Here is a 25,449-nt window from a genome sequence, read left to right as displayed (position 1 = left end):
TTTAGTTGAGAAAATATAAACAAAATTAACAGTTGCGATTGTAGGAAAATTAACAAATGATAAAGTTTCCACGTTACAACTGTCCATATGATGTTTATACCTTATATTTTAAACACTAGTTAAGTTCTATGTCGATCTTGTGTTTTGTTTATATGTAGTGAATATTTAATCATCTGATTAATAATCCAAATTTAACTTTATTTCTTATTGTTTTTAGTTTATTGCTATATTGGAAGCTAGAGCTCGTGCTGCTGATGTTGTCATAGTACCTGATCCGTCTACAAAGAAATCTGTTTCCTCATCACCAGCTGGCTCTAATCCATACTATGATGTGTTGTACGCTTATCATATTCATCGAGCTGATTATCGCGCTGCTGCTTCTGTTATGTTTGAACACTCTTATCGATTAATTGAAGATACTATGTTGGCTGCTTCACGGTTGAGTAACTTTCGTTCTGGTGGCGCACGTATTCTGATTGGATTACAACGTCAAGCTGCCTGTCTTGCATCAGCTATTAATACACTTTATTTAGTGCCCAAAGATAATCAATGGCTTGTATGCATAGGTCCTGTAAATGAGGATGTAGTTGTCAGTGTCGACAATGAGGATGATGAAGATGATGATAATATGACTGAAACTGAATCAGACAATACGGTAATGTCATACACATAGTTCCCTTTGTTATTTTAAAAAGAGCAAAAACGAAAATTGATGCAGATTAATATGAATTCACTTTATTTCGTTAGGTTTTCATTAGCTACTTACAACCTGTAACATTTTAAAATCTAAGTTATTATAGATATTGACATACTTATAAATACGAGAGTGATTAAAGATGAATATGTGTATCATGATGAAGCGAAGATTCCAATAAAGTTAATAAGGTCATAAAAATTTTGTTTCGGATAAATAAATAAAATTCGAGAGGGAAAGTCCCAGAACATTGAGCTAGTGTTTAGAACACATAAGCTTAACAGACGTTAGATTATCGCCTAATGAAGCAATTGAAAACAGATTAATGGTAATAAATAAAGATATGAAATGAAATCAGTCAGTTATGAATTGAAGAAAAATAACATTGATGTAATCAAATTTCAGAAAGAGTTGAAATAATGAACGACGTAATAATTAAAAATGTGTTTTAATGTTACAAGGGCAAAGAAAGATTTGTTACTACATTTTTGGATACATAGATCTGGTTTTAGTCGTTTGATCGCTATCGTTTCGGCAAATTTCAAAAGATTGGAGTTTGTTAATTACTCACCTTGAATGACTTCAATGTGTCGAATTGATGTCCTGTGTCAAGGTGTCTTCAGATGGCACTGCTGAATGCGTTTAATCCATTAAGACAAGTAACATTAATAATTGTTAAAGATACATTATCCATCAGTCATATAATGATTAATAAAGGGCATTTTCCCTGAATGTTAAAAATTGCAGTGTATAAAATGGATTCTATTTCATAAGAGTATATGAATTTCCCACGTCAAAAATTCATATTTAACTTATTCATCGTTATGCTTGCAAATAAAAAAACATCTGTCTTTTCTTTACAGTATCCTAATGACGACTGGGCGTTTGCCAATCCTGATGACCTTGTTTTGGACAATATTATTGATGAAGAGCATACGAGTGATCAACATAATTTCGAGGATAACTCTCTAGACCAAGAACAACCAATTTCAAGTGCAAAACGTAATGCAACAACAATTGACCCATCTTTACCACGACTTGGAAAAGATAAACGAATACTTACATTGGAAGATTTATTAAATGCTTACATACTGACACGTGCACGACTTCGTCTTGCTCAGGCTTGTTGGGAACAGGGAATGTTGAGGGCGGGTGTATTTACACCAGATGAAGTTGTTCGAGGATTATTGTCCGTTGCATTATATGATGTAAGTCTTTGTCAGGGCGAATCCAAGAAAGTAATGCAAAACCTTCCCCATTTTTGGCTGATTAATCTTGGTTGATAAATATATTGATTAATAACCAATATCATGCTTTCTAGTCCTTAATGCTGATCGAATTCTATCGGTCAAGCTTCACTATGACCACCAGTCTAATTGATTAGACGTTAAATGAACTATCTTTCTATGCCACATAATTAACAATAGCTGACAGGATACCCTACTTGTGAATTAGGTTACGTACTAGTTGACACTCGTCACCAATGGTGTGGACTTGTCATTTTGAGGGGAAACCCACCACAGATGATTACTGCCCAATCTATGGTTTCATAGGCTAACATTGTATTCTGGCCGTTCCAACAACTTTCTTTCTGTTAAGTGTTAACTGTCCCTGAATGCTACACGTTCCTTCGATTCACTTGATCATTAACTAGTTGAACAATCAATTTACTCTTTAAGTATTAGGTTTTAGTCAATCGTAAACCAGTCCTCATAATCTTCTGCATAATTTTTAAATTTCTTTTTTTTTCAGGAAGCTGTTCGTCTTTGTGAATCCTACGATCTTGATCCTGCACTCATCATTAATAGTATAAGTTTACGCTGTAGCGAGCTTGCTCAATGCGCAACTGGTAGTGTCAACTTGGTGAACTTTTCACAGCCTACAGTTAATTATGAACTTCGCCGAAAAGAGGTTTACGATATTCATCGTACCACTTCTGTCATCACAACTGGTTTAAATCAATTCCCAGTACTACCAGGATTGGCGAATGATTCATCTCCTTTAGAGCATGAGGCCGATCTAGTTCAACAGTCTTTATCTAATTTGTCCACGTTAAATTTTGATAAAGTTGGAAACGACGGTGATAATATCGGCGCTATTGAAAAATCCAGTAGCTTAAAAATAGTACCATACCATTCTAATTATAATTATTCTAGGTAAGATTTGATTGTTATTTTATTGGCCAGATAAAATGATTTTTTTATTTCAAAGGGTTTGTTGTTTATGTTCAAAGAGAACTGGTATACTGTTGTGTTTTTTGGAAAGTATTCTAATCTTTAGTCAGTATTCGTCAATGATATGATGATCAGATATGGTTAGCCGCTAATCAATTACCCGATCCTCTTGAATACTTATGATGATGATGATGATGAATATATACAATGTTTTTAAGCTCTGACATTGTTACTGAGACCACGAACTGATACTAGACTAATGCTGGATATATGAAAATACTGGATGGCCGTCTTATACCACTATAAGATTCCTCCTTGACCCTTCTACAAAGGATCGAATTCAGTCTTGCGCTCGAACGTCTAATCTCTACAACAGCCGAAATCCAGTGGTGTACAAGTCTAACTTCTATCAATCCATGATATTACAGGACTTGTACACCGTTGTGTGCGGGACCAATGGTCTAGAGGTGGAGTTTGCTCGCGAAGCTGAATTTGACCCCCTGTGGTTAGGTCGTGGATTTTCGATACTGATAAATCATAAACTAAAACGAAACAGACGTTCAGTGCTTTCACGTTTCCAGTCATACTCTAGTTAAAATTAGTTCGTGATCTGAACAAAATCGAACAATCTCTACGATCCTTATACCCATAATTTGGCTTTTTTTAATCATTCATTATTTCTTTACCAAACATCCTGTGGAATTCCCGGTTGTTTTTTCTCTACTTAGTCGATGCAACTTACCAGAAATGTATTGGCGTCTCCTAGAAACAGTTCTCACACGTCTAGATCCTCCAAGTACAACTAATGAAAAACAATCAACATTTCAAACAAAATATCATGGTTTTCTACACTTAATTGCTTGCGAAAATATACTCGCCTCAGGTCCTAATCAATTATATCTACCCGAGTGGTTAACTTCACGCTTATTGTCTACTTCATACGCAACAGAACGAGCTGTTAACTTATTACGTCTGTACATAAAATTCAATCGTTTAGAAACAGCTTATCGATTAGCAATGGATATGCTCGAAGCAGCTATGAATAAAGGCGCAGATCCATCATCATTCGGTTTACGAGTAAGTATATTTAATCTTCTCTATTTGTTTTTTGTGGTATTTAAATAAGACAATTGTGTGTACTTCCGAAATCTATAATTTTAATTATAGGGAATTATAAATCTGTTGTGTCATTAATACTCATTTATAGGTGTCTTCGAAACATTGTTTTGGTATGTTAAAACCATCAAGTAACCATTTCTATGATTAGAAACATAGTACTAAATGGATATAACAAATTGATCGATTAGGTTATAATATTTATCGACTGAGGTGATTGTGCTATGTGTAGTGTAGTCCTAGTAACCGCTTACTTCGATGCACATTATTGGGCGGTGTAAAGAGATTGGTGGAAAAGTAAAAACAGCTAAAATGAATCATGTTATCAGTTTATATAGTTATTGACTGTTGTCCTGAGCGATTTACATAGGTGTAAATTGTCTAGTTGAGGTTCATCTATTTATCAAAACCGTCGGTTTGAGACGTTAGGCAATACTGTTCAAACTCGATCACAATGGTGAAAATGCATTTGTTGTCAATCTTATTTTAAATTTTGAGCTTTAGATATTTTATTCTGTGAATTAATCGGTCCTTTCCGAATCATATTCTCTATAGTTAATCTTGTATATCACCACTAATACTACTATTATCACTACTATTACTTCTGTACTAACCATACTATCCTGATATATTGTAGCAGCTTAAATCCAATACAAATAATTGTCAGGTTTTATCTTGCTTTTAACTGGCTAATTAAAGGGATGAATGAAAAAACCCACTAAAACAGAACTCATCCTCAGAACAACACAGAATCAGATTCACAACCTTTAAACTTCATCATAAATGGATGTTATCATTAGGTCAGATAAGTTGGTGTTTTATTTTTCTTTCTTTCTTTCTTTCTTTCTTTCTTTCTCTCTCTCTCTCTCTCTCACACACACACACACACACAGTTTTCATCGCCTATTTCTAATCACGCCATTCGTCGTTGTTTTGTCTGAACACTTAATTTTTTTTAAATTTACTCTTTTTCCATCCTTCTTTACCACTACTGTTTTAGTCCACCTTATTATCCAATTCAATGGATCCAACAAATCCTATACGAAAAGCCAATAAAACTATGACGATATCAGGCACAATGTATCTTCCACATACATCATTTATTTATATATTGAATGCATTGAAAGTATTATCGCCTGAATCAAAAACCTGTGAAGCTGTAAGCTCTTCCTAATCACATTAATCTATTTTCTTAATTTCACTAAATTGATAATTTTCATGTTCAAATTTATACCTAACGTTATCGATGTGAATTGTTGTATGGATGGATAATAAACTATGTCTCTTTAATAATGGTAATAACTTGGATACTTGTAATAGATAGATCGGTTATTCACTCAATGATTTAGGCATTCGACTTTCAGACGCTAAGTCTCAGGTTCTAACCTCGCTCCGTCTATTTCGATCAAGCGGGTAATATAACTCACCTGCAAACTTAGAGTATGTGGTTCGTAACCAACTGCATAAATCTTTACTTGCTAGATAAACTGATCAATAAAATCTTACATTTGAGATTTTAGTCTAGCATAATTTCATCTGATGTTTTAATATTTCCAACTTAATGAACCTGTCTTATTATGTAAAATTGCGTTTGTAGCTCAGTCGTTGTTTGTGTATGTTAAAGGACGGACTATAAGTATTACAGTGAGGGTTTTAGAGAGGTTTTTTTTAGGTTTTGATGATAATTTACATAATTGACTAATTGTAGTCAAACAATAATCGTTAGAAAATCCCTAGGAACATTAGATAGCTTTTTTTGTCCTAGTTATGGGATTTCCTATGTGTGTACACACGTGTCCCTCCTAGGACTGAAGTACGAAACCTCCCAGAATTGTAGTAAGGATACTCCTTATCTGGAAGTGTTTGAATTCTCCCGTTATTGATGTTAAAGACTGATCAATCTCTTTATGTAAATATGATGATGATAACCTTTTAAATACATTGTCCGGCTCAAATAATACAAATATCGAGAAAATATTCACTGATGTCATAAATCTCACCACGTAAATTATTTTCACGTAGCGCAGTTACTACTCAATATTTCAAGTAGTAAAGTTGATGCATTAAAATTATCATTAACTTTGTCTTCTTTTTTAATACACAGATGCACGACAATTTAGAATCGGCACTAAGAAATTATTTTGTTAAACTTCAATCAGTTTGCCGCGGTTTAATCACACATTGAGGTTCGAATGTGGATCTCATTTTAAAAGGACATTGTTAACTCATGAGAATTATGTCTGAGTGGACTAATCCTTCCATGCACACACGCAAACCTTACCAGTGCTTGTTTTGTAACCGAAATATTAATTGTATTATATTTTATTTGTACAATATGCATATTTACACATATTTTGTGTAATGACTTTGTGTTGTTTTGTGTCTCCATCAAATCATTTGACTAACTACTCAGTTATTGGTCAATCAATAGTAAGCAACGTAGACCCTGGCCATATCAACACAATGAGGTGGAATTATCAGAACAAATACCTGATTGGTAGAATTAGTAAAAGTATTAGCGTATATAATATGATTTGAGAGGAATGAAGGATCAGTTACAAGGTAATGGGAAACCAATGAATCTTTAGCTCATAAGTTCTCATCAACGTAATGTTATGAATAAAATTGTTTTACAACGTGTTCGTATACGTGCACTCGTCTTTGAACTACACTATTCGTTTTGCCAAAATCTATATACATTTGCTGGATTTTGAACTCACCGCCCATTGGTTATAACGTAGGCGAGCTAACCACTACCCGTCACTTTAAAATAACACGATATTGACTCTTTGGCTTTGTAAAGTCATGTGGTAAAGATTCAACATTACTGAGGGCTAGTCTTCTATGTTGATAGTTGTCCCTATCTTTAAAAAGGGTTCACGTCGTTCCTGTAACAACTATCGAGGGATAAGTCTACTTCCAATTGCGTCCAAACTTATCGGCTTCCGTCATAATTCGTAGGTTGTTCATAACCCGAGAAAGATTGACTCGCGAGGAGCAGGCTGGTTTTCGTTCTGGTCGAGGATGTATTGATCATATCTTCACTCTCCGCCAAATGTTAGAACACTGTCATACTTATCACAGACCAACAGTCGTAGCGTTCCTTAACATCAGGGTTGCCTTCGATTCGTTGGACAAAACTGTTCTCTGGGACTGTCTATTGAAGAAGGGTGTGCCTGAGAAGTTTATTAACATCCTAAAGACCCTACATACAAACACTTCAGGCAGAATGAGGGTATACAACCACCTTTATCCATTGTTTCATTCAAGCAGTGGGGTTAGGCAGTGTTGCCCAATCTCACCATTCCTCTTCAACTTTGCCATCGATGATATTCTGGAAACAGCTCTGATGGATGTAAGTAATGGCGGTGTGGATCTGTTGCCTGGAGAAATACTTCCCGACCTAGAGTATGCGGATGATATCGTCTTACTGTGCAATAATGCTCAAGGCATGCAATCCGCACTTAATCAGTTGGCAATCAGTGTCCGTAGGTATGGTATGTGCTTTTCACCTTCCAAGTGCAAAGTACTTCTACAAGAGTGGCAGGATTCTAATCCTGTACTCACCCTGGATGGTAAGCAGATAGAAGTAGTCGAGAAGTTCGTGTATCTGGGTAGCTGCATAAGTGCTGGTGGGGGTGTGAGTGATGAGATCAATACACGTAAAGTGAAAGCCAGAGCGTCTTATGCCAATCTGGGCCATTTTTGGCACCTTCGTGATGTTAGTCTGGCTGTAAAAGGCCGGCATCGTGTGTTCGGGCACAGAGACGATAAGTCAATTGGTATCACTATCTTGAAACGTCGACTTCGGTGGCTTGGATATTTTCTGCGAATGTCGTCCCAGAGAATTCCTCACCGCGCATTATTTGCCGACGCCTGGACTGGTTGGAAAAAGCGGAGAGGTGATCAGTTTATGACATGGTGTCGGGGTATGAAAGAAAGCTGCAAAGGGCTGGCTTGTGTTGGTCGTTCATGACTCCCTGACTGGGGTCCGAGAGATGGTGCAACACAGTGGCTAGAGAAGTTATCAGATATGGCTCAGAATAGAAGCCAGTGGCGATCCTGCTGTAACCTTCTTTTACTTTCTTCATAAAAAGTGGTTGTATCTTCCTTACCTGAAAGAATTCTCTCTAGTTGTACCTGTCCGTTTCCCCCATTAATATTATTATTACACTACCTTACACTAATCTGGTCGTTATTGTTCCTCTTCTTTTTTTTTCTTTTACGTTCCTTACCTTTTTTCCCTCATTCTCATTGTCTTGTGTGGAGCATATGTATTTGTTGCCCCTTGTACCAATATTTGTGTGTTCAAATAAATAATAAATAATCATAAATAAATATGGAAATATCAGGGGCATTAATCTTGTTATAAATTGTTGGGTAAAATCGTCAGTAACGACTGATAGGATGACAAAATGAAAAAGAATGGTTCTTGCCTTGAGGTCCCATATCCTCAACCGGTGATCTTTGCGAATACTTATCCAATCACTCTGGATCTCAAAATAAGTTTTGTGTCACTTCACACTTTGGCATTCTATTGATGAGCAATTAATTATCAGATAGTATTTAGTTTCTAGTCATTCTACGTTATACTCGTTTTTTATACGCTTTCAGCAGGTTCGACGTAACAAAATGAATTTGGGGCTATACTTTTGAAGTAGGGAAACGGGTTAAATTAAACCAGGCTACAAACTGTGGAATATGTAATAGAGATTGCACAAAGGGAAGTAAGAAATTCAACTTGAAGTATGAATGCGTCACAACTGTTAAAATCTACGTGTTTAAATGTCCAATTCAAGTAGATACGAGCTTTCTGCATGTTTCAATGAATGCAAACTACTGAATAGTGGCCAGTAGTACCGTGTATTACATGTAAAATATATAAACTAGCAGATAATGACAATTACCGTACTTAGTTTTATGAGTTGTAATAACTGAAGGTCTCAGATGGATTTTACTAACTAGTAAGAATAAATGCTGCTTAGGTTTAGAGTTTAAGCCACTTTTTTTCCTGGAGACCATTCTGACTCCGACTATTAATGACCTTAGTTCCGCATTTTTTTCCAGCTAAGTCTTGATCTATCATTAAGTAGGCAACTGTGATTGGATAAATATATATCGGGAGAGGGTCACGTATTATTGACTGAGCACATTCATAATCTGTAAGACAGATAAAAACAGAGATCCAACCATTCATGCACCAGCAGAAATGTGTATATATAATTATGTCTTGGTTACGGTATAGCATTTTGCGGGAATACAATGACATTTATTTGTCACGTCCTTGTCGATCCATAGAGAGATAATTTATGTGTATATATATAAAAGGGGATTCGCTAGAAGAAATCGGACCAACCTGAATTCTTTCAAATCTCATTGTAGTTACTCTCATAGCGAGGATTTCAGTTTCTGTTAGACCATTACTTAATAATTTACAGTCCAACGTACTCCAAATCCCATTTCATAAGTTATAAATATATTTCTGCTTTTTTTATCAAGTCACTGTTAAACGGCTCGGTTACTAGTGAACGAACATTTCAGTCTCAAGTAAAATCAATGCTTCAGTTTAATGATGACGTGTTCATTAGATCTCGTTTACTGCTCATCGTTGTATTGAAAGAACACATGCTTAAACAATCAAATCCGGAATTGTACTCAAAAATTATCTACATATTTAAGTGGGTATTTGATACATTTCCTGATGCAACAAGGAACAGCTCTATGATTGAGGAAGAGGTCAACAAATTATTTAATAAAATTGACTCTGGGCAGTGTTCAAATGTTCTTTTAATCAGATTCCTTTCATTCTAATTATCCAGTCACGTCGAGTGAAATTTAAAAACATTGTGAAACAAATGTTTCAAATGAATCGATTTATGATCAAATTTCTAATGATGTCATATCAGATGCTGGTTGTCTTAATGATCCGTTAGTTTCTAATATAGTTTTTAATGAATTTGAGAGAAATATTTAAAATGAATCAAATTATTGAAATATCGTAACAAATGTTGCTTGTTTTCACAGTGCATTTGTTTCTAGTGAAAACCTCAGTTAATATGAAGCACAAATCCTCAACTAGTTCAAAACTAATTATAATTCTTATGGTGCCGTATCAAATATTATTTATCTTCACAATCCATCCACCCCTAGTCAGTGTGAGAAATATGTTTTAGATGAGTTACATTCTGACCATATTTCAGATCTCATTGTAGCAGATGTTGCGTGTTCTCACACCTCATATGTGTCACATAGAATCCTTGCTCAATCCTATGATGAATCATTTGATATAAAAAATGTTTGCGAAGCAGCTCCAAATCCAGAATACCCAGGAGTGATGTCGTTCACATAGTAGGAAAATTTAAATTTAGCCCCCAAGTCAGACAGTTTAATATTTGAGATAAGGCTCTATGCCTGTAATGGCAAAATGCAAGACGAAAGCGGCTGAACCAGACACTGGCTCGAAAGTTTATGTCTACTTTAGGAAGCTGAGGTTAAATGGAGATAAAAAGTTTGTGAAGTTCATCTCGCCAAAAGCGTTAAATTTAGTCAATTTGCACAGTGCACTCAGTGTTTTTGGAAAGTTGTGTGATGAGCAGTCACCAAATTTCAGTATTCATCATAATTATGTACAAATACACAACCAATCTGATGATATTTACCTTGTCTATTTGGACAAAGGGAATGTCACATACAGAAAGGTATATATTTTCTCAACTCAAAGTCAGTCCAATTTCAATATACCTGTATGTAGAATCCAGCCACTTACTGATCCTAATGGTTACGAGGCACATACTAATGTCCCGTTCAAATGCTTTGGAAATGAAGCAAGCCTACATGAATCATATAGATTGTTACTGGCAAGTCGAAGTCTAAACTGTGCTTATTCGTATTGTAAATGGGATAATGGCATTGTATTTTTTCATATGAAGAGTGGAAACACTATCAAATGTAATATCACCCATACAGATGAAGATCATATCAAATGATCCTTCAACTTTTATGCATACCCACACACCTCAATGTGCACATGTAATGAAGGTGCGAGTGGTGTTGATGCAGTTTAGGTCAATAAAGTCACATTATTTGTGACTTAGGTACATGAAGATTCAACATTGTTTCGTGGAGGAGGGAACGAAGAAGCAGAGCATGGAAGTCAGAAGGTTAAAGCAACTTTTTTGAGATGAAGATGAAAAACCAGCTGGAAGCTGGAATGTGACCACGTGGTCAGCCAAGATCCCTGCAAGTAAGAAAACGAACAATAACCTTTCAAACAGACGTCTCACGGAAAACTTCTTCCTACGAATTCCATTAAAAAAGAAAGGGAGGTGATATGATGTGATTAAAAAGCGAAATTGTATTCTGTTACTCATTATGGTTTCTGTTCAACATTACTTCATTTTTAATTCAATGTAATGATTATTCAGTTTAGTATCGTTTTGTTTCCCAATATGATATTTTATCGGGTATAACATTAGTTTATTTGAGTGTGATGTATTTGTTTAAAATACGATAGATATTCTTGTATTAAATTAACATTAACTATATTCAGTATGACAAGCAGCATGTGATTTGTTACAACTCTAAGTATTTTTCGTGTATGTGATTTTATCATTACTAATAATCAAAATAAGGTATACAGTCAACATATAATGAGTATATTTTCGATTCGGGTGGTCGTCATGTTTTGGGGTTAATAAGTCTCCACTTGTACCAGTCTTGATGTTCTTAATTCACATCGTGTGAATTGCAGTAGATCCTCGTTTTACAGGTATAAATAATAAGCCATTCCGACATAACAGTTAGCGACGACCAGTCAAACACCAATAATTTCTTTATTTCGGTGTCCCACAACAATAAAACTTCAACAATATCTGTAATTGTAATAGTTCACGTAATTGTATACACTTAAGGTTTTTTCATACGCCTGAAATGATATCATATGGTTTTATTTAAAATTAGAAAACTATTTTAAAGATATACTTGAAAATCAAGTTTATGAAATCAACGAATGGAAATTAATTCAAGTATTATATACAAGGATTTGTAGTTGTATTACACAAAGATCAACTATTAACATTGTTTATAGTCAGTTTAACCTTCATACCTGCCCAACAGTTCCTATTTTCACTTCTTGGGGTTTAAACGCATTCTTACTTACTTACGTCTGTCACCCCCGATGAAACATAGACCACCAACTAGCATTCTTCAACCCACCCTGTTCTGAGTCCTTCTTCATAGTTCTATCCAAATGTTATTCATTCTTCTCATCTCTGTCTCTATTTCTTGGCGTAATGTGTTCTTTGTTCTTCTACTTCTCCTTCGGCCTCGAGTATTCCAAGTGAGGTTTTGCCTTGTGACGCTTCCTCCGTTTGTGTCCTATCTACTTCCAGCGCTTCTTCCTGATTTCTTCCTCCACTGGAACCTGGTTTATTCTCTCCCACAGTAGGTTGTTGCTGATAGTGTCTGACAAACAGATCCGAAGTATGTTGCGCAACAACTGTTAATAAATATTTTTATCTTTTGGATGATGACTTTCGTAGTTTTCCAAGTTTTCGCTCCATACAGTAGAACTGTCTTGACATTTTTATTGAAAATTACGACCTTAGTGTTGGTTGACAGACAGTTGTTTGGATTTCCAGATCTTCTATACATAATCAAACTGAATATAGACTACAATTATCAGTGTTTGAAAGCTTTAACATAGACTGAATGAAATAAATCATAATATAACTTGTAAATATTGTATAATACTTATAAACATTTCGTTTTGATGATTTGTCAAATTTTGGCTTCAAGAGGTATTTCCTGGAGTTCTAGTGAGAAGCAGTGACTAGTGAAGTTCAACCAGGTCTGTTGTGAGATAGTAACTCACTGAGGACAATAGTGGATGTGTCGCCTAATTTCGTGGATTAGTTGAAGTCAGACATTACCACTGTTGGATGCCGACCAGCTCAGTAGTCTAGAAGTTAAGCGCGCATGCTCGAGACTAATAAGTCCTGGGTTCGAATCTCACAAGGTGGGATCGTGGATGTGCACTGCTGAAGAGTCTCATGATAGGACGAAATGGCCATCCACTGCTTCCAAGTTTTCTATGATGGTGGTATAGCTTCAATTGACTCGTGATCTCAACTATTAAATTTTTTATTATCATTATTTATTCACTATTCATTGGTTAATTTCAGATGTCTTTTTTTGACCAATAATAATCCTAGAAAAAATATTAGTCGACTTATATAACTTACTATTTTAATATGCTCAATGAATTTTTATCCAATCAAAAAATAGGTGTCTATTAACCAATGAGAAAATTTCCCTCGATAAAAATAGTAATTCTAGGATTTATTTAATGTATTGACAATTAGTAGACTGTTCATTATATCAGTAATCTCTACAGTCGATATTAATTAAACAACATAAAATACGTGAATCTTTTATTTATTTTATTTTTGTATCGAAAAGCTGGAATACGTAAAACGTAAGTGATTTTAGATGAGTTTTATGAAAATACGATATTTAATTTGCAATTAATCACCATACTAAATGAAGTTGCATGTACATGGTTTTGAAGCACATCTTATATATATATATATATATATATATATGATGTATAGTCAGATTCCTTACCTAAGTTGTCGATCAGAAAGATGTGAATGAAATTTCGAAACGGTAATTGAGATCTTATTCACCAAAGGTGACTTGGTGACTAAAAAATTCTGGTTAAAAAAATTTTCCTATCGATTTTTGGTTTGGTTAATCAAGTATCATTACTATTCTCCACCTGGAAATCATGTGTAACTCAAGTCACATACATAAACCTGTATTTGGTAAATGTGGTATATAAAACGTTGGTTTGACAGATAATTTGCTTTTGAGATGGTGGAGAAGATTTGTAGCTCAGGTGGATGATTTTGATGGAGTTTTGTTCTCTGAGCTGGATGGTTTGGTCTTGAAACTTTCATCGTTCTTCTGGGCGACATAATCAGCACAAACTTCAGATAGAAGTGAAGTGTTCGAATTTCTCCATATACGTTTCACAGCTTGTTGTCCACAAACATAGGAACAAAAATCAAACCAATCAACGTCGAGATGTACAGAACAAACTGTGAAACGCATATGGAGAAATTCGAACACTTCACTTCTATCTGACGTTTGTGCTGATTATATCGCCCAGAAGAACAATGAAAGCTCCACGACCAAACCATCTAGCTCAGAGACCAAAACATCATCAAAATAATTCGCTGCTAGACTACTTAAGTGTTTTTTTAAAAAGAGTATTTTGTAACTTTAGACATCTTATTGTCAGGATGACAGATTCTCAATCATACCATTCTGATTAAATTTTTCTTTTGATAAATTTAAGAAATAAGACCCAGTAGTCAAGAGTTTAATATCACAGCAACAAGTATAAATAAAAATACTTTTTATCAGATCATAACTTCTGGTGACCAAATACTTTTTTCTAAAAGATGTCGTTGTTTATTAATGCATAAAGAAAAAGGGTGACCTAGTTTGACAATATATTGCCTCATTATTAATATAGATTCCTAAGTACCACTTATTGAAAATATGTTGTTTTCATGAGAAATATTACTTATGGAATTGACATCTGAATAATGTACATTCTTTTAGATGCATGTTGCTAGCAACCATAATATCTCTGATCAGGCTCTTTTGTAGTTTGTACAACGAAAGTTTATGAACTTCTCATACGCCCTTGAGGAGGTTCTGCAATTAACTGACATAATGGTCTGTTAAAACAAACAAAAAAACAAGTGACTTGTTGAAATATTTTGATGTCAGGCATAGATATCCAAGATATTTAAACAGGCTGCCAGGTTTGGCATATAAAGATGGCTGACCTTCAAATTTTAACTTGTTCCAAATGAGTTAATAATCAACTATCGATAAGATAGGACCTTATATACAAGTATATTTGACCAAAGTGAACCAAATCTTACATGACCACAGTGACTATGAAAACACAGAGGTTAAAGGAATTCAGTAGTATAATTTGAAGATAAAGAATATTCTCAAAGTATGAAATCATGGAAAGACGCTCAAGTTAAAATGTAAATGATGAAATCGGCAAGCTGTTGCTCATGATTCATAATCATTGTTTGACAGACAGTAAATATGGTTTTATTTTCTAAGATGCATATAAATTAAGTTTGATAAGCCTTATTGTATCAGCTAACATAAATAATATTTCCAATTTGGGGTTGTAGAGATTGCTGTATTTCACTGATTAGTTCCTGATTTCAATGAAATAAATAATAATTTCTTGTCAAACCGAACATAAATTAGAAATCCGAATAATCTGTTCTGAAAAATACTCTACATAGCTTATAATAAAAACTCATCTATTCAATTACTATAATATCCACAATCAATGAAAAACATTCTTAGTTACACAAATACAGATTGCCTCAGAAACAGTTTAAAATGGCATGATTAGTGACAACATTTGGCTCTTAAGCGCGGGTAATAGATGTTACGTCTTTATGCTCGATTAATTACGTCACGTGATACAACCGCCAATTAGAGACACCGATTTATACGACCAGATTAATAGCACATAAACCTGTACGAGCAGGTTGGAGTCCTTGTCAGTCCTCTGAAATTGTAGCTTCTCTCATAAATCAGCCGCTTCAGTCTAGAACTTTAATATTAGCCTCCGTTATACGAATCATATTTTAGACATACCGGGTTTATATACATCCTAGCGATTACTATTCACTTATTCTTCGTCTGGATAATAACAATAGGTTCGGTTTGTCACTATAACTAATTCGACTTACCTATTTTGAGTTTCTTTTACTAGTCGCCACACAAAACTATGTCCAAACGCTTAGATAAGTGCCCACAATGAGACGTGATAAAAAGGAATCGACAAAACTAAAGAAAAGACAAACATGATTTCGGTTAGCGATCAATGGCAAATCTTGTTGATTTCCCCTCATTTTTGTGTTTGTTCAAATAATAACATGTTGAAATGAAGTACATTTTTATCTGAATTCAACAGTATTTGAAACTGACTGAATAATATCTTTAGTATATTTGGCTTATGATTAGTAGTGGAATTCAGGATGTGCTTTTCCTCCTATTTGCAATTTAGCGGCTAGGTATGGTTAAATGTCAGTGTTATTATTCACACAGAAACTCGAAACCAGTGCATTCTACTTTAAAGACCAATACATCATTTACTGATTCTAGAAAGCTACTAATTTGTTCAGCGGGTATAAAAATTTTTGAATGACTGAATGCAACCTTATTGTAATTCCATCCTCTTTTTATTACTATAATTCATTATATCTCTATTATTAATCTTTTACTTCAGTAATTCATTTATATTCTATAGAGGTGTCATGATTATCATTTATCTGCAAAATCCAAATCCATTTTATTGGGTATACATATATGGTGATTATGGTTCATAGACTAATGCTTTATTTAAGATATAAAACAGCTCTTCTGAAATATCACCTTATTTATCTTTAGTCCTGCGTAATGTCAGCATCGTAGTGTTAGATGTTGATCGATATACTTCAAGTAGATTTCTCATTATATTAAACGAGTCTCCTTATTGCTTGTACATTTTTTAATAGTTATATATTCCATAAGTCACAGCAAAATGTTTGCATTTTCCCATTCATGTATGTAATGTATCAGTATCTAATAGTATATGTACATCTTGAGTAAATAACTTTGAAGTACAAGTCTTATATGATGAATTATATTCAAGTATTGAAATATGTTTGAGCACATAAATGTATAAAATACATAGAATAAAGTGTCAGTTATTGCGTAATCAAAATATTTGTTTTATCTTCCTGATGTGTGGGCGAGAATGATAATGATTGGTTGTCAGATGAGTTATATATTCCACTATCCTTATTATTATTGTTACTCACTTATTATTGATTGTTCATTGTTGTTGGATTGTGTCGGGTTTTGGTGTGGAATTATATTTACGTTGTGGTCAGGCTAATCACGTGTTCTTGATCTGAGTTGTGTTGAAGTCCTGTAGAATAGACACTGAGATGGAATCTAGTGAAGATATTCGTCTAAGGTAAATTAACGTCCCATACGTGTAACCGTGGAAACCTAACTGTTATAACATTAGACGAAGTAAAACCGAGCGTTTTAACATTTTGTAGTTATTCTTTTATATCATGAAGTAAAATGGCTTTCTTTGAATATGATATTACGAAACTACTGGTTTTATTTTCGACTTGTATGATCAAGCAAGAATAGATCATATTTTATTGAGCTGATTGGTGAACTGATCAGATGAATTGCTTAAATTCTGATGATTATGATCAAATTTCAAAGTCTAGATTTTGTGATATAATGACCGATTCGAAACCTTAATTTTCCTATCCGTTTGTTTAGGGGAGTTAAAAGATTTAATCATTCTAATACAAAAAAAACTAGGATGATTCAATAAACACTGAAGGTAAGATAGGAGAAAAAGTCGACTCATGAATTCAACTATTTGATCATTACGGTCTCCACAAAGTCCCCTTTCTGATAATAATCATCATGTGCTCACTAGTGACTGGCTTCAAGATGTATTTCCTGGAGTTCTAGTGAGATTCCGTGACCAGTGGAGTTCAAACGTGTCTGTCGTTAGGCAGTGACTCACTGAAGACAATGGTGTACGGTGGCGCAATTTCATGGATTGGTTAAAGTTAGATGTTAACACCACTGGATGCCATCTCAGTGGTTTAAAGTTTAAGCATTCGCGCGCAAGGCCACAGATCCTGGCGTCGAATCCCGCAAGGCGAGATCTTGGATGCGTACTGCTGAAGAGTCCTACACTAGTATGAGACGGCCTACTGGTGCTCCCAGGTTTCCTGTGGTGGTCCAACTTTAATCAACTCATGAATCCAACCATTAAATCAATACAGTCTCCAGAAAACCCCCTTTCCTAGAAAAAAGTCTCCTTACTAGTTGTGAAGATACTTCAGAAGATATATATATATATATATATATATATATATATATATATATATATATATATGATTTTAATAAATATTCATTTATTCTGTAATAACAATCCAAATATAGACAAAAAGACTTAACAAAATAAAGTTTTACACTTAAGTATTCAATGTGGTTCTCACATTTAAGTAAATGATCTATTCTATTCTAAAAATCTAAGATAATCATTTGAGTTCTTGTTGATAGAAATCAATATAAGCCACAGATTCAGTTATGTTCTGTTTCTAAGTAAACATGTTCAGGAGTGAATATGATGATCCTGAGTACTGTACAATGTTTATGGGCGGTTTTCACGTCCCGGTTGTCTAAATCACTGAAAGATACTTATTTTTTTAGGAACTGAAGATGAAACTGGGTTAATGGTGGCCTTATCCACCTCAAAGCTTGATTTTAGAACCCAAAGAACAGCTACTTGTGGACGGTTACACACAACCCTTATATGAGTAGTTCTTGATAAACTAGTTGAGTAATTCAGATTCCTTATTGTCGGTGACGGGAATCAGTAAGGCAAGATAAAGTGTGGAATTTTCAGGATTACGTTTTCTTATCTCCTTCTGTTTTGAATAGGGAACATTACTGAAGACGTTTATTTTAAGGAAAAATATTATCAAGATCACAACCAAGTACACTTAACAGTATAAATTAATTTCCGTTTATTAAAATGCTACTTTCAGTCTTTCAATCAACCTGTCCGTTAAGGTAGAATCCGAAGTAACAGTTGTTGCTACCTATGTAGCTCAAGCGGACCATCAAATAAACAGTCAGCGAACAAACTGAATGAACATAATGAACATACATTTGTATATAATCATATTACAGACTTCATGAAATACTTTAGTGATATAGTATTCAATTTTATTTATCAGTGAATCAAATGACATAAAATTGGATGGTAAACGATTTAACACAATTAATGTATCCTGATATCAGTAATATGATGAGAATATACTTTATATGTGAAAATTATATTTGAGATAATCTCAGCGATTGAAATTTAAATAATTCCAACGTTTCGTCCAGCAAACTTGTCTGGAGTTCTTCTGGGTAATCAATCGACATTAAAATTGCCAAATAAATATGTAGCGTCTTAACAATCAGATCAACTCTATACTGTGCTAATACAATCATATTTAGATGTTGACTTTAGTAAATGGGATAATATGAGTCAGTTAAATGCAAATCATGTGAAAAGTTCGCGACGTGACAATAAATGACTAAACGAATTGTGTGTATGTATGTGTAAGATTGAATTTAGTCATTTATTGTCATGTCGTGCACTTTTCACATGATTTGCATTTAACTGACTCCTATTATCCCATTTACTTAAGTCAACATCTAAATATGATTGTATTAGCACAGTATAGAGTTGATCTGATTATTAAAACGCTACATATTTCTTTGATGATTTTGATTTCGATTATCACCTAGAAGAAGTTCAGACACGTTTGTTGGACGAAACGCTGGAATTATTATACATTTCAATTACTAAGATTATTTCAAATATACTTAGCACATATAATGACTTCTGTATACTTCATGCCCAATTTTTGTCAAACTATTCGTTCTAACATGGACGAATATTCGTACAGAATATACTTTGATTATTTAACCATTTATATTTGGAGGTAATCTGTTCAAATAAATAATAATACTCAATTGAAATAATGATGACAATATAAACATCAGTGCACATAAATAATACCCTCCATTTGTAAAATTTGTAAGATGATGTTTGAATTAAACTTAAGTAACTATGGACGCAGCGATTTTTAAATTTGTAACTTTACTGGAACTGTCTTAGTCGTTATTCGAACGCCACCACTTTGTATGATGGTGCATTAATGCAATAATATGAAATTTCATTACTTGCGTTGTTCCATCCATTAATGGACAATATCATTGAATAATAGAAAGTCAGTATTCAATAAAATATTCCATAACTTAATGTGATGATAGAGAAATTTGTTTCATATATAGGAGGTTTTACACTCCCAGCTGATTACGAGACATTAATCCTTGTAGATTGTTCACATAATATGATGATGTCGATTTTCAGGAGGTTTGGAATTCTTCGACCAACGACTATTTGATATTTATATGTAACCATTGCAAGTACATAGTAAGATAACCTGTAATTATCAATTGTCAAGAGATATTTGCATATATATATATAAGGAAAAAGCTAACAGAATGATTAAGGAATTCAACAAACAGAATAGATAACAGGACTAACATTTATTACTATTGTTATCAGTAATCTACAAAAATCTGACTAATATTATTTCTACAATGAACTCTTTATCCAAGTTGTTTATTAAGGCTTCTACGATTATGTTGAATAGATTTAGATTTAATGAAATATCCTGGAAATTTGAAAGAACTTTATAATTTGTGTAATGAATAGATGAGGAATCTGAAATTGAATGACTTCAGTCCATTACTACTAGTAATAATACATTAGTGTGTTTATTGTTTTAGTTGAAAAAATACAAATATTGAATAGGAAATTTAAAAAATATATTAGTCGATTTGACTCATTGGTAAAAAACCAAACATGTTCTCTATCGATTTCTAAAGATTTGTAGAGTAATTGATAACCTTCTTTGATTATGTATTAGTACCAATAGTAGTAGTAGTAGTAGTAGTAGTAGTAGTAGTAGTAGTAGTAGTAGTAGTAGTAGTAGTAGTAATAGTAGTAGTGTAGTGAACGAGAACTAAAGTGGGGAGACCAATTTATTGTTTGTTGCGCAACCATATAGTAGTTTAATAGAATATGAAAACCGTACATTAAGTACATCATTTGCACATCTGCTTTGAATTGTCTCTTACAAGCTTCATTGTTCCGTCATTGCTGTTGCTATCTTGATTGCTTTCGGATTTCTTCTCTCTTCTCTTCATTTCAATCTCCTGGATCTTCTGCTCTCAGACATTTCACTCTAAACTGGTGTTACATACTATTTATATCCGCAAACATAAGTAGCATACACAATCGTAATAGTGTAGTGAACGAGAACACAGGCGGGGACAACCAAACACATTTGGACACAATGTTACAGAATCTCTTAGTAAAATCCGAGAACTATACAGTAAACACTTTATTTGCAAAATGTCTCAGACTTGATTGTTCCTTAATTTTCACACCAATCACTCTCTGTTCTCGTTCTCTTTTCTTCGATCTTCTTAAGTTTCTACCATCAGACATTTCACTTTCGACTAATGATACAAATTACTTATACCTGTCGACATCAGTAGCACACACCACAATAGTAATGTGAATAGTTATAATGGGAGTAATAGTGTATGTCGTATAAATGATATTTACAATAATAGTAGTTTAACTCTTCTGAAAAGTGTTTACTAGTATGAAATCTATGATTAAAATCTCTAACCAATTAGCTTTCAATGATTTACCATTTTTTCATCACCGTTCAGTCTTTCTTTTTAGTTTTCCTATATCTGTAAACGGAAATTTGTACTTTACTGAAATATTCATTCATTAACTTTGAAAGCAATTCTTAAACAGTAAAACAAAATTTGATATATTCAACACTGTGAGACTCCTTAGCAGTACATATCCAAGATCCCGCCTCGCGGGATTCGAACTCAGGACCTTCGGTTTCGCGAGCCGGTATCCAACGATATCAACGTCTAATTTCAGTCAATCCACGAAATTGAGCCACTGTCCATTATTGTCCACAGTGAGTTAGTATCTCACAACAGACCAATGCTCCCAAGTTTTCCATGGTGATCTATCTACAACTGACTCATGAACTCAATTATTAAACTGTTATAGATCAGCTGACTGATATAATTAATATTTTGTTTGTTCAATCATTAAATCAAATAATATTTAACCTATATCATATTTTATATTTTTATTATCTTAAATGGTATCCACAATTGTTAGTGTTCACTTAAAATCAAAATTAATTTACATATGATAGTGACTTTTGAGTAGATTTATCATGAATTGAAATTATTAAAATGAATACCATCAGCTGATCATAAATGACCTTCAGGGAACACTGAAGGTCATTGGTTTATGTAATATGAAAATCTATGTTTTTGTTTATTATTTTAGTATACAAATCAAGAATCTATTAGATAGATGATATTCAGTTGGAGAATTTATAATAATTCCGAATAAACTTTGTATTCCTAAATTATCGGTATAACCATATTCATTATCTCATTTGTTGGTAAAACTATAGGGTTTAGTTAAATATTTCTTCACTACCTCGTGGATCAAACTTTCAAATCAAAAGTTCAAGGTGTGAGCCCACTAAGAAAATCACCTACTTCAGTCTGAACATCCGGGCAGTATTACAGCCTTCATACAAATCAATCATAACTGTTACTGGCCTCATTGCTATTTGGTGCTCTCTCATCTTGTACTAATGTTTATATATTCAAATAAATAAATAGTTAAAGTGATCTACAAATGACCCTTCATTTTAACTCAAATCTTGAATCTTATTTAACTAATAATAATATTATCAGAAGGGGTATTGTGGAGACTTTAGTGACTTCAATAGTTGAAATCATGAGTCAATGGAAGCTGGATCACCATGGAAAACCTGGAATTACTGGACGACTGTTTCTTCCTGATATTGGACTCCTCACCAGTGCGTATCCACGATCCCACACCCCTCGAGATTCGAACCTAAAACCTATTAGTCTCGAGCACGAACGCTTAACCACTAGACCATTGAGCTGGCCGGCATTCAACGGTGTTAATGTCTAACTTCAACCAATCCACGAAATTGCGCCACCGTCACCATTGTCTTCAGTGATCTGATATCTATTTATTTATTGTATTTTCATTTGATTATCAACTTAGTTTTAGATTCTGTTAGTAATTCTTTTATATTCTATAAACAAAGTTATTATTTTATAATATTTATGTAATTGAAAACTTTTGAATATTAGAGCATCCATCTACTTTATACTGAATTTTAATCTAATTACATTATTTAGAAACCATGTTTGTTTTAAACTAACATCATTTGTGATTTTATACAGATACATATCATTAGCACTAAACAGGATCGGATTCAAGACTTTCAATCTTTACTATGAACATATTAACTTGAAACCACTAAGCAAGAATGAAACAGTTCAATTTTTTTTGTTTTGACTTTCATTTTGTGATTTATTAAGATCTGGAATAAGTACCATCAATCATGAATAATATCTACATTTAATACTAGAAATGTTATCATAGTAAGAGGTCTTCAGCATTTAATGTGTTATACCCTGTACCTTTGACCATTTTTCCGTTTAATCATTTGCTAATTTCTATGTACCGAAGTACACTTTTTATTAGAGACTCATATTCCGAATACAAACCTTTTCCAGATTTCTCTTTCTGATCCGATATGTCAAGCTATGTTACTCCGATACATTCATGATAGATAGTTCTAAATAACTTTGGACCTTTAAAATGACCACTTGATAAAAATTGCACGCTCCAATATACAGTACTTATTTACTAAATGAATGTGAAAAGTTGCTGAAAGTAGTGTATGCAACACATTCACTGAACGTTGAAAACGTCAAATGTAACCTCAGCCTAAATAAACTACATTTCACTCTCTTATTATTTTCAATTGAAATCAATCTTTAATAAAATGTCATATGAATATTGTTTATCTAATCTTTAGATTGTTTAAAAGTCGCTTTATATTTCTATTATTATGTAGAACGTATCAAACTATTGGCTTACGCCGATATGAATGTATCCGAGGAGGATAAAAAACACTGGGGTATGGATAAATTAACCGGTGGTGGAAGTCGATTACGAGGATGTTTTGGAGATCGAAGAATGATATTATTCATTGTTTTTATTGCATTATTTTTAGATAATATGTTGTTAACAGTAGTCAGTAAGTTTTATCAAAAGAATGTTTTTTTCTTTCTTGAGATTGGTATATTCGAAGACTGAAGGAGATTGACAACAAGTCCATAATCTAGGTCTCTTTCTAGTAACCACTTGTCAGTAATATGCATCTGAAATCTTTTGTGAACTGATTCTCAATTAATTTCATCAAGATTATAGATACACCTGACAGATTGCCAACTATCACGAAACCTAGGTTTACAGTTTCTTATCGACTATCTTCAACTACCTACCACTAAAACATACAGGAGACAATATTTAGTCACTCAGACTAATTGCCACATTACAAAATGATCCGTAGAATTCGATCATCACTAAAGAACTAAGTAAACATAACAATGGTCACTATTCAGTAATTAATAATCCACAAATATCTATGTATACTTTGCATAGTACTTAATACGTCTCTATAGAAATTTAACTGGACAATGTTCAGATAGATAGAAGCTGTTTACTACTGATTAATTCATGATCATGTTTACGCAGATTTTGTTCGATTTATTATCAGATAAGTAATCTAACCATGCTGTCTTGACTACTTTTTTTATATTTTCAAACATTGAATTCACAATATCACCCTGTTGGTCATTGATCGTTTTGTCTCAAATATACTTTCATATGATTAGATAATCAGCTTAGCTAAGAATCTTTCTTTTTTTTGGTTCGGTCACTTCAATTATTTTATCAATTCAGTTGGATCTTCATAGTCAATAGAAAATTCTTTGGATCTCTAATTCTAGGAGTTATGAAAATTGGTTGGGAAAGAATCATTTAATTCTGATCTAAATTAAATGTTAATTGTTCAAATAAGATAAGAAACTATGTCCAGTAAAATATATTCAGATTCTGTATACACAAATCAATGTGCAAACAATTTACCAACTATCTAATGATACTTTCTATAAAGGTTTTTTCATTGTTCTCTATCATCAATATGACATAAAATAGCTACAAATTATATTAGAATCTAACAAAATTTTGAAATCAGGCTTTCAAAGCAGAAAGATAGAACTTTAGAGGTTTATCTTAGTTTCAAACGAAGGTACATTTTATGATATTGCATGCTATGACGGATAGTTTCTTATGATTTCATAGTTCATAGCTTAAACATACCCTAAACAATAATCGAAAACCAAGAAGCACTAGGCAGGTGTTCCATCCCAGTATGGAACTACAGTAGTTTTAATTCACAATTCTGAAGGGAATTAAACTCAGGATATTGAGGTTAACAGTTAAGTTCTTAACTTTTAGGCCACTGAAGTGGCATCCAATGATCTACATTTTTGACTTTAATCATTTAGGGATGTTGCTGGACGATCAATACAATAGTCTAATAGGGAAGTGTTTACCACTGGATCTGAATGACCTGCATTAAATCTCTTATCATTATTTGACACGCATTGCTGAAAAGTTTAGTAAGTATTAATTTTTAAATGTCTCAGTTGATGTCAGTTCGTGCAAAAATTAACTCCTAAATTGACCGTCTTACTTAAATTGAGTGATAAATATGAGTAGATTCCATTTTTAACTACATGTAAATATTATACATATTGTTTTATTAT

The 25,449-nt window shown here is 33.4% G+C and overlaps 2 protein-coding genes across 3 annotated transcripts in view; both read left to right on the top strand.

The window, feature by feature from the left end:
- Nucleotides 1-6,349, top strand: part of MS3_00010576 (uncharacterized protein) — a 33,704-nt gene extending 27,355 nt beyond the window's left edge. Inside the window, exons 20-25 of the mRNA XM_051218951.1 lie at nucleotides 218-655; nucleotides 1,558-1,902; nucleotides 2,447-2,850; nucleotides 3,597-3,945; nucleotides 4,985-5,143; nucleotides 6,089-6,349. Coding sequence (XP_051068908.1) covers nucleotides 218-655; nucleotides 1,558-1,902; nucleotides 2,447-2,850; nucleotides 3,597-3,945; nucleotides 4,985-5,143; nucleotides 6,089-6,169 — 1,776 coding nt within the window. The 3' untranslated portion in view covers nucleotides 6,170-6,349. The remainder of the gene's footprint in view (nucleotides 1-217; nucleotides 656-1,557; nucleotides 1,903-2,446; nucleotides 2,851-3,596; nucleotides 3,946-4,984; nucleotides 5,144-6,088) is intronic.
- Nucleotides 6,350-13,329: 6,980 nt separating this feature from the next.
- MS3_00004976 (uncharacterized protein) overlaps nucleotides 13,330-25,449 on the top strand; it is a gene marked incomplete at both ends in the record, with an annotated part of 45,524 nt that continues 33,404 nt past the window's right edge. Inside the window, 2 exons of one of the 2 annotated variants that reach the window (XM_051212977.1) lie at nucleotides 13,330-13,459; nucleotides 23,691-23,873. In XM_051212977.1, coding sequence (XP_051068907.1) covers nucleotides 23,720-23,873 — 154 coding nt within the window. Of the gene's footprint in view, nucleotides 13,460-22,531; nucleotides 22,614-23,690; nucleotides 23,874-25,449 lie in introns of those variants that run through there. The other variant, XM_012936856.3, reaches the window with a different exon arrangement.

The sequence above is a fragment of the Schistosoma haematobium genome, chromosome 3 (genome assembly GCF_000699445.3).
Source record: "Schistosoma haematobium chromosome 3, whole genome shotgun sequence".
NCBI classification, from domain to species: domain Eukaryota; kingdom Metazoa; phylum Platyhelminthes; class Trematoda; order Strigeidida; family Schistosomatidae; genus Schistosoma; species Schistosoma haematobium.
Note: the sequence above shows the minus strand (reverse complement) of the source record. Positions and strands in the feature narration are given on the sequence as shown.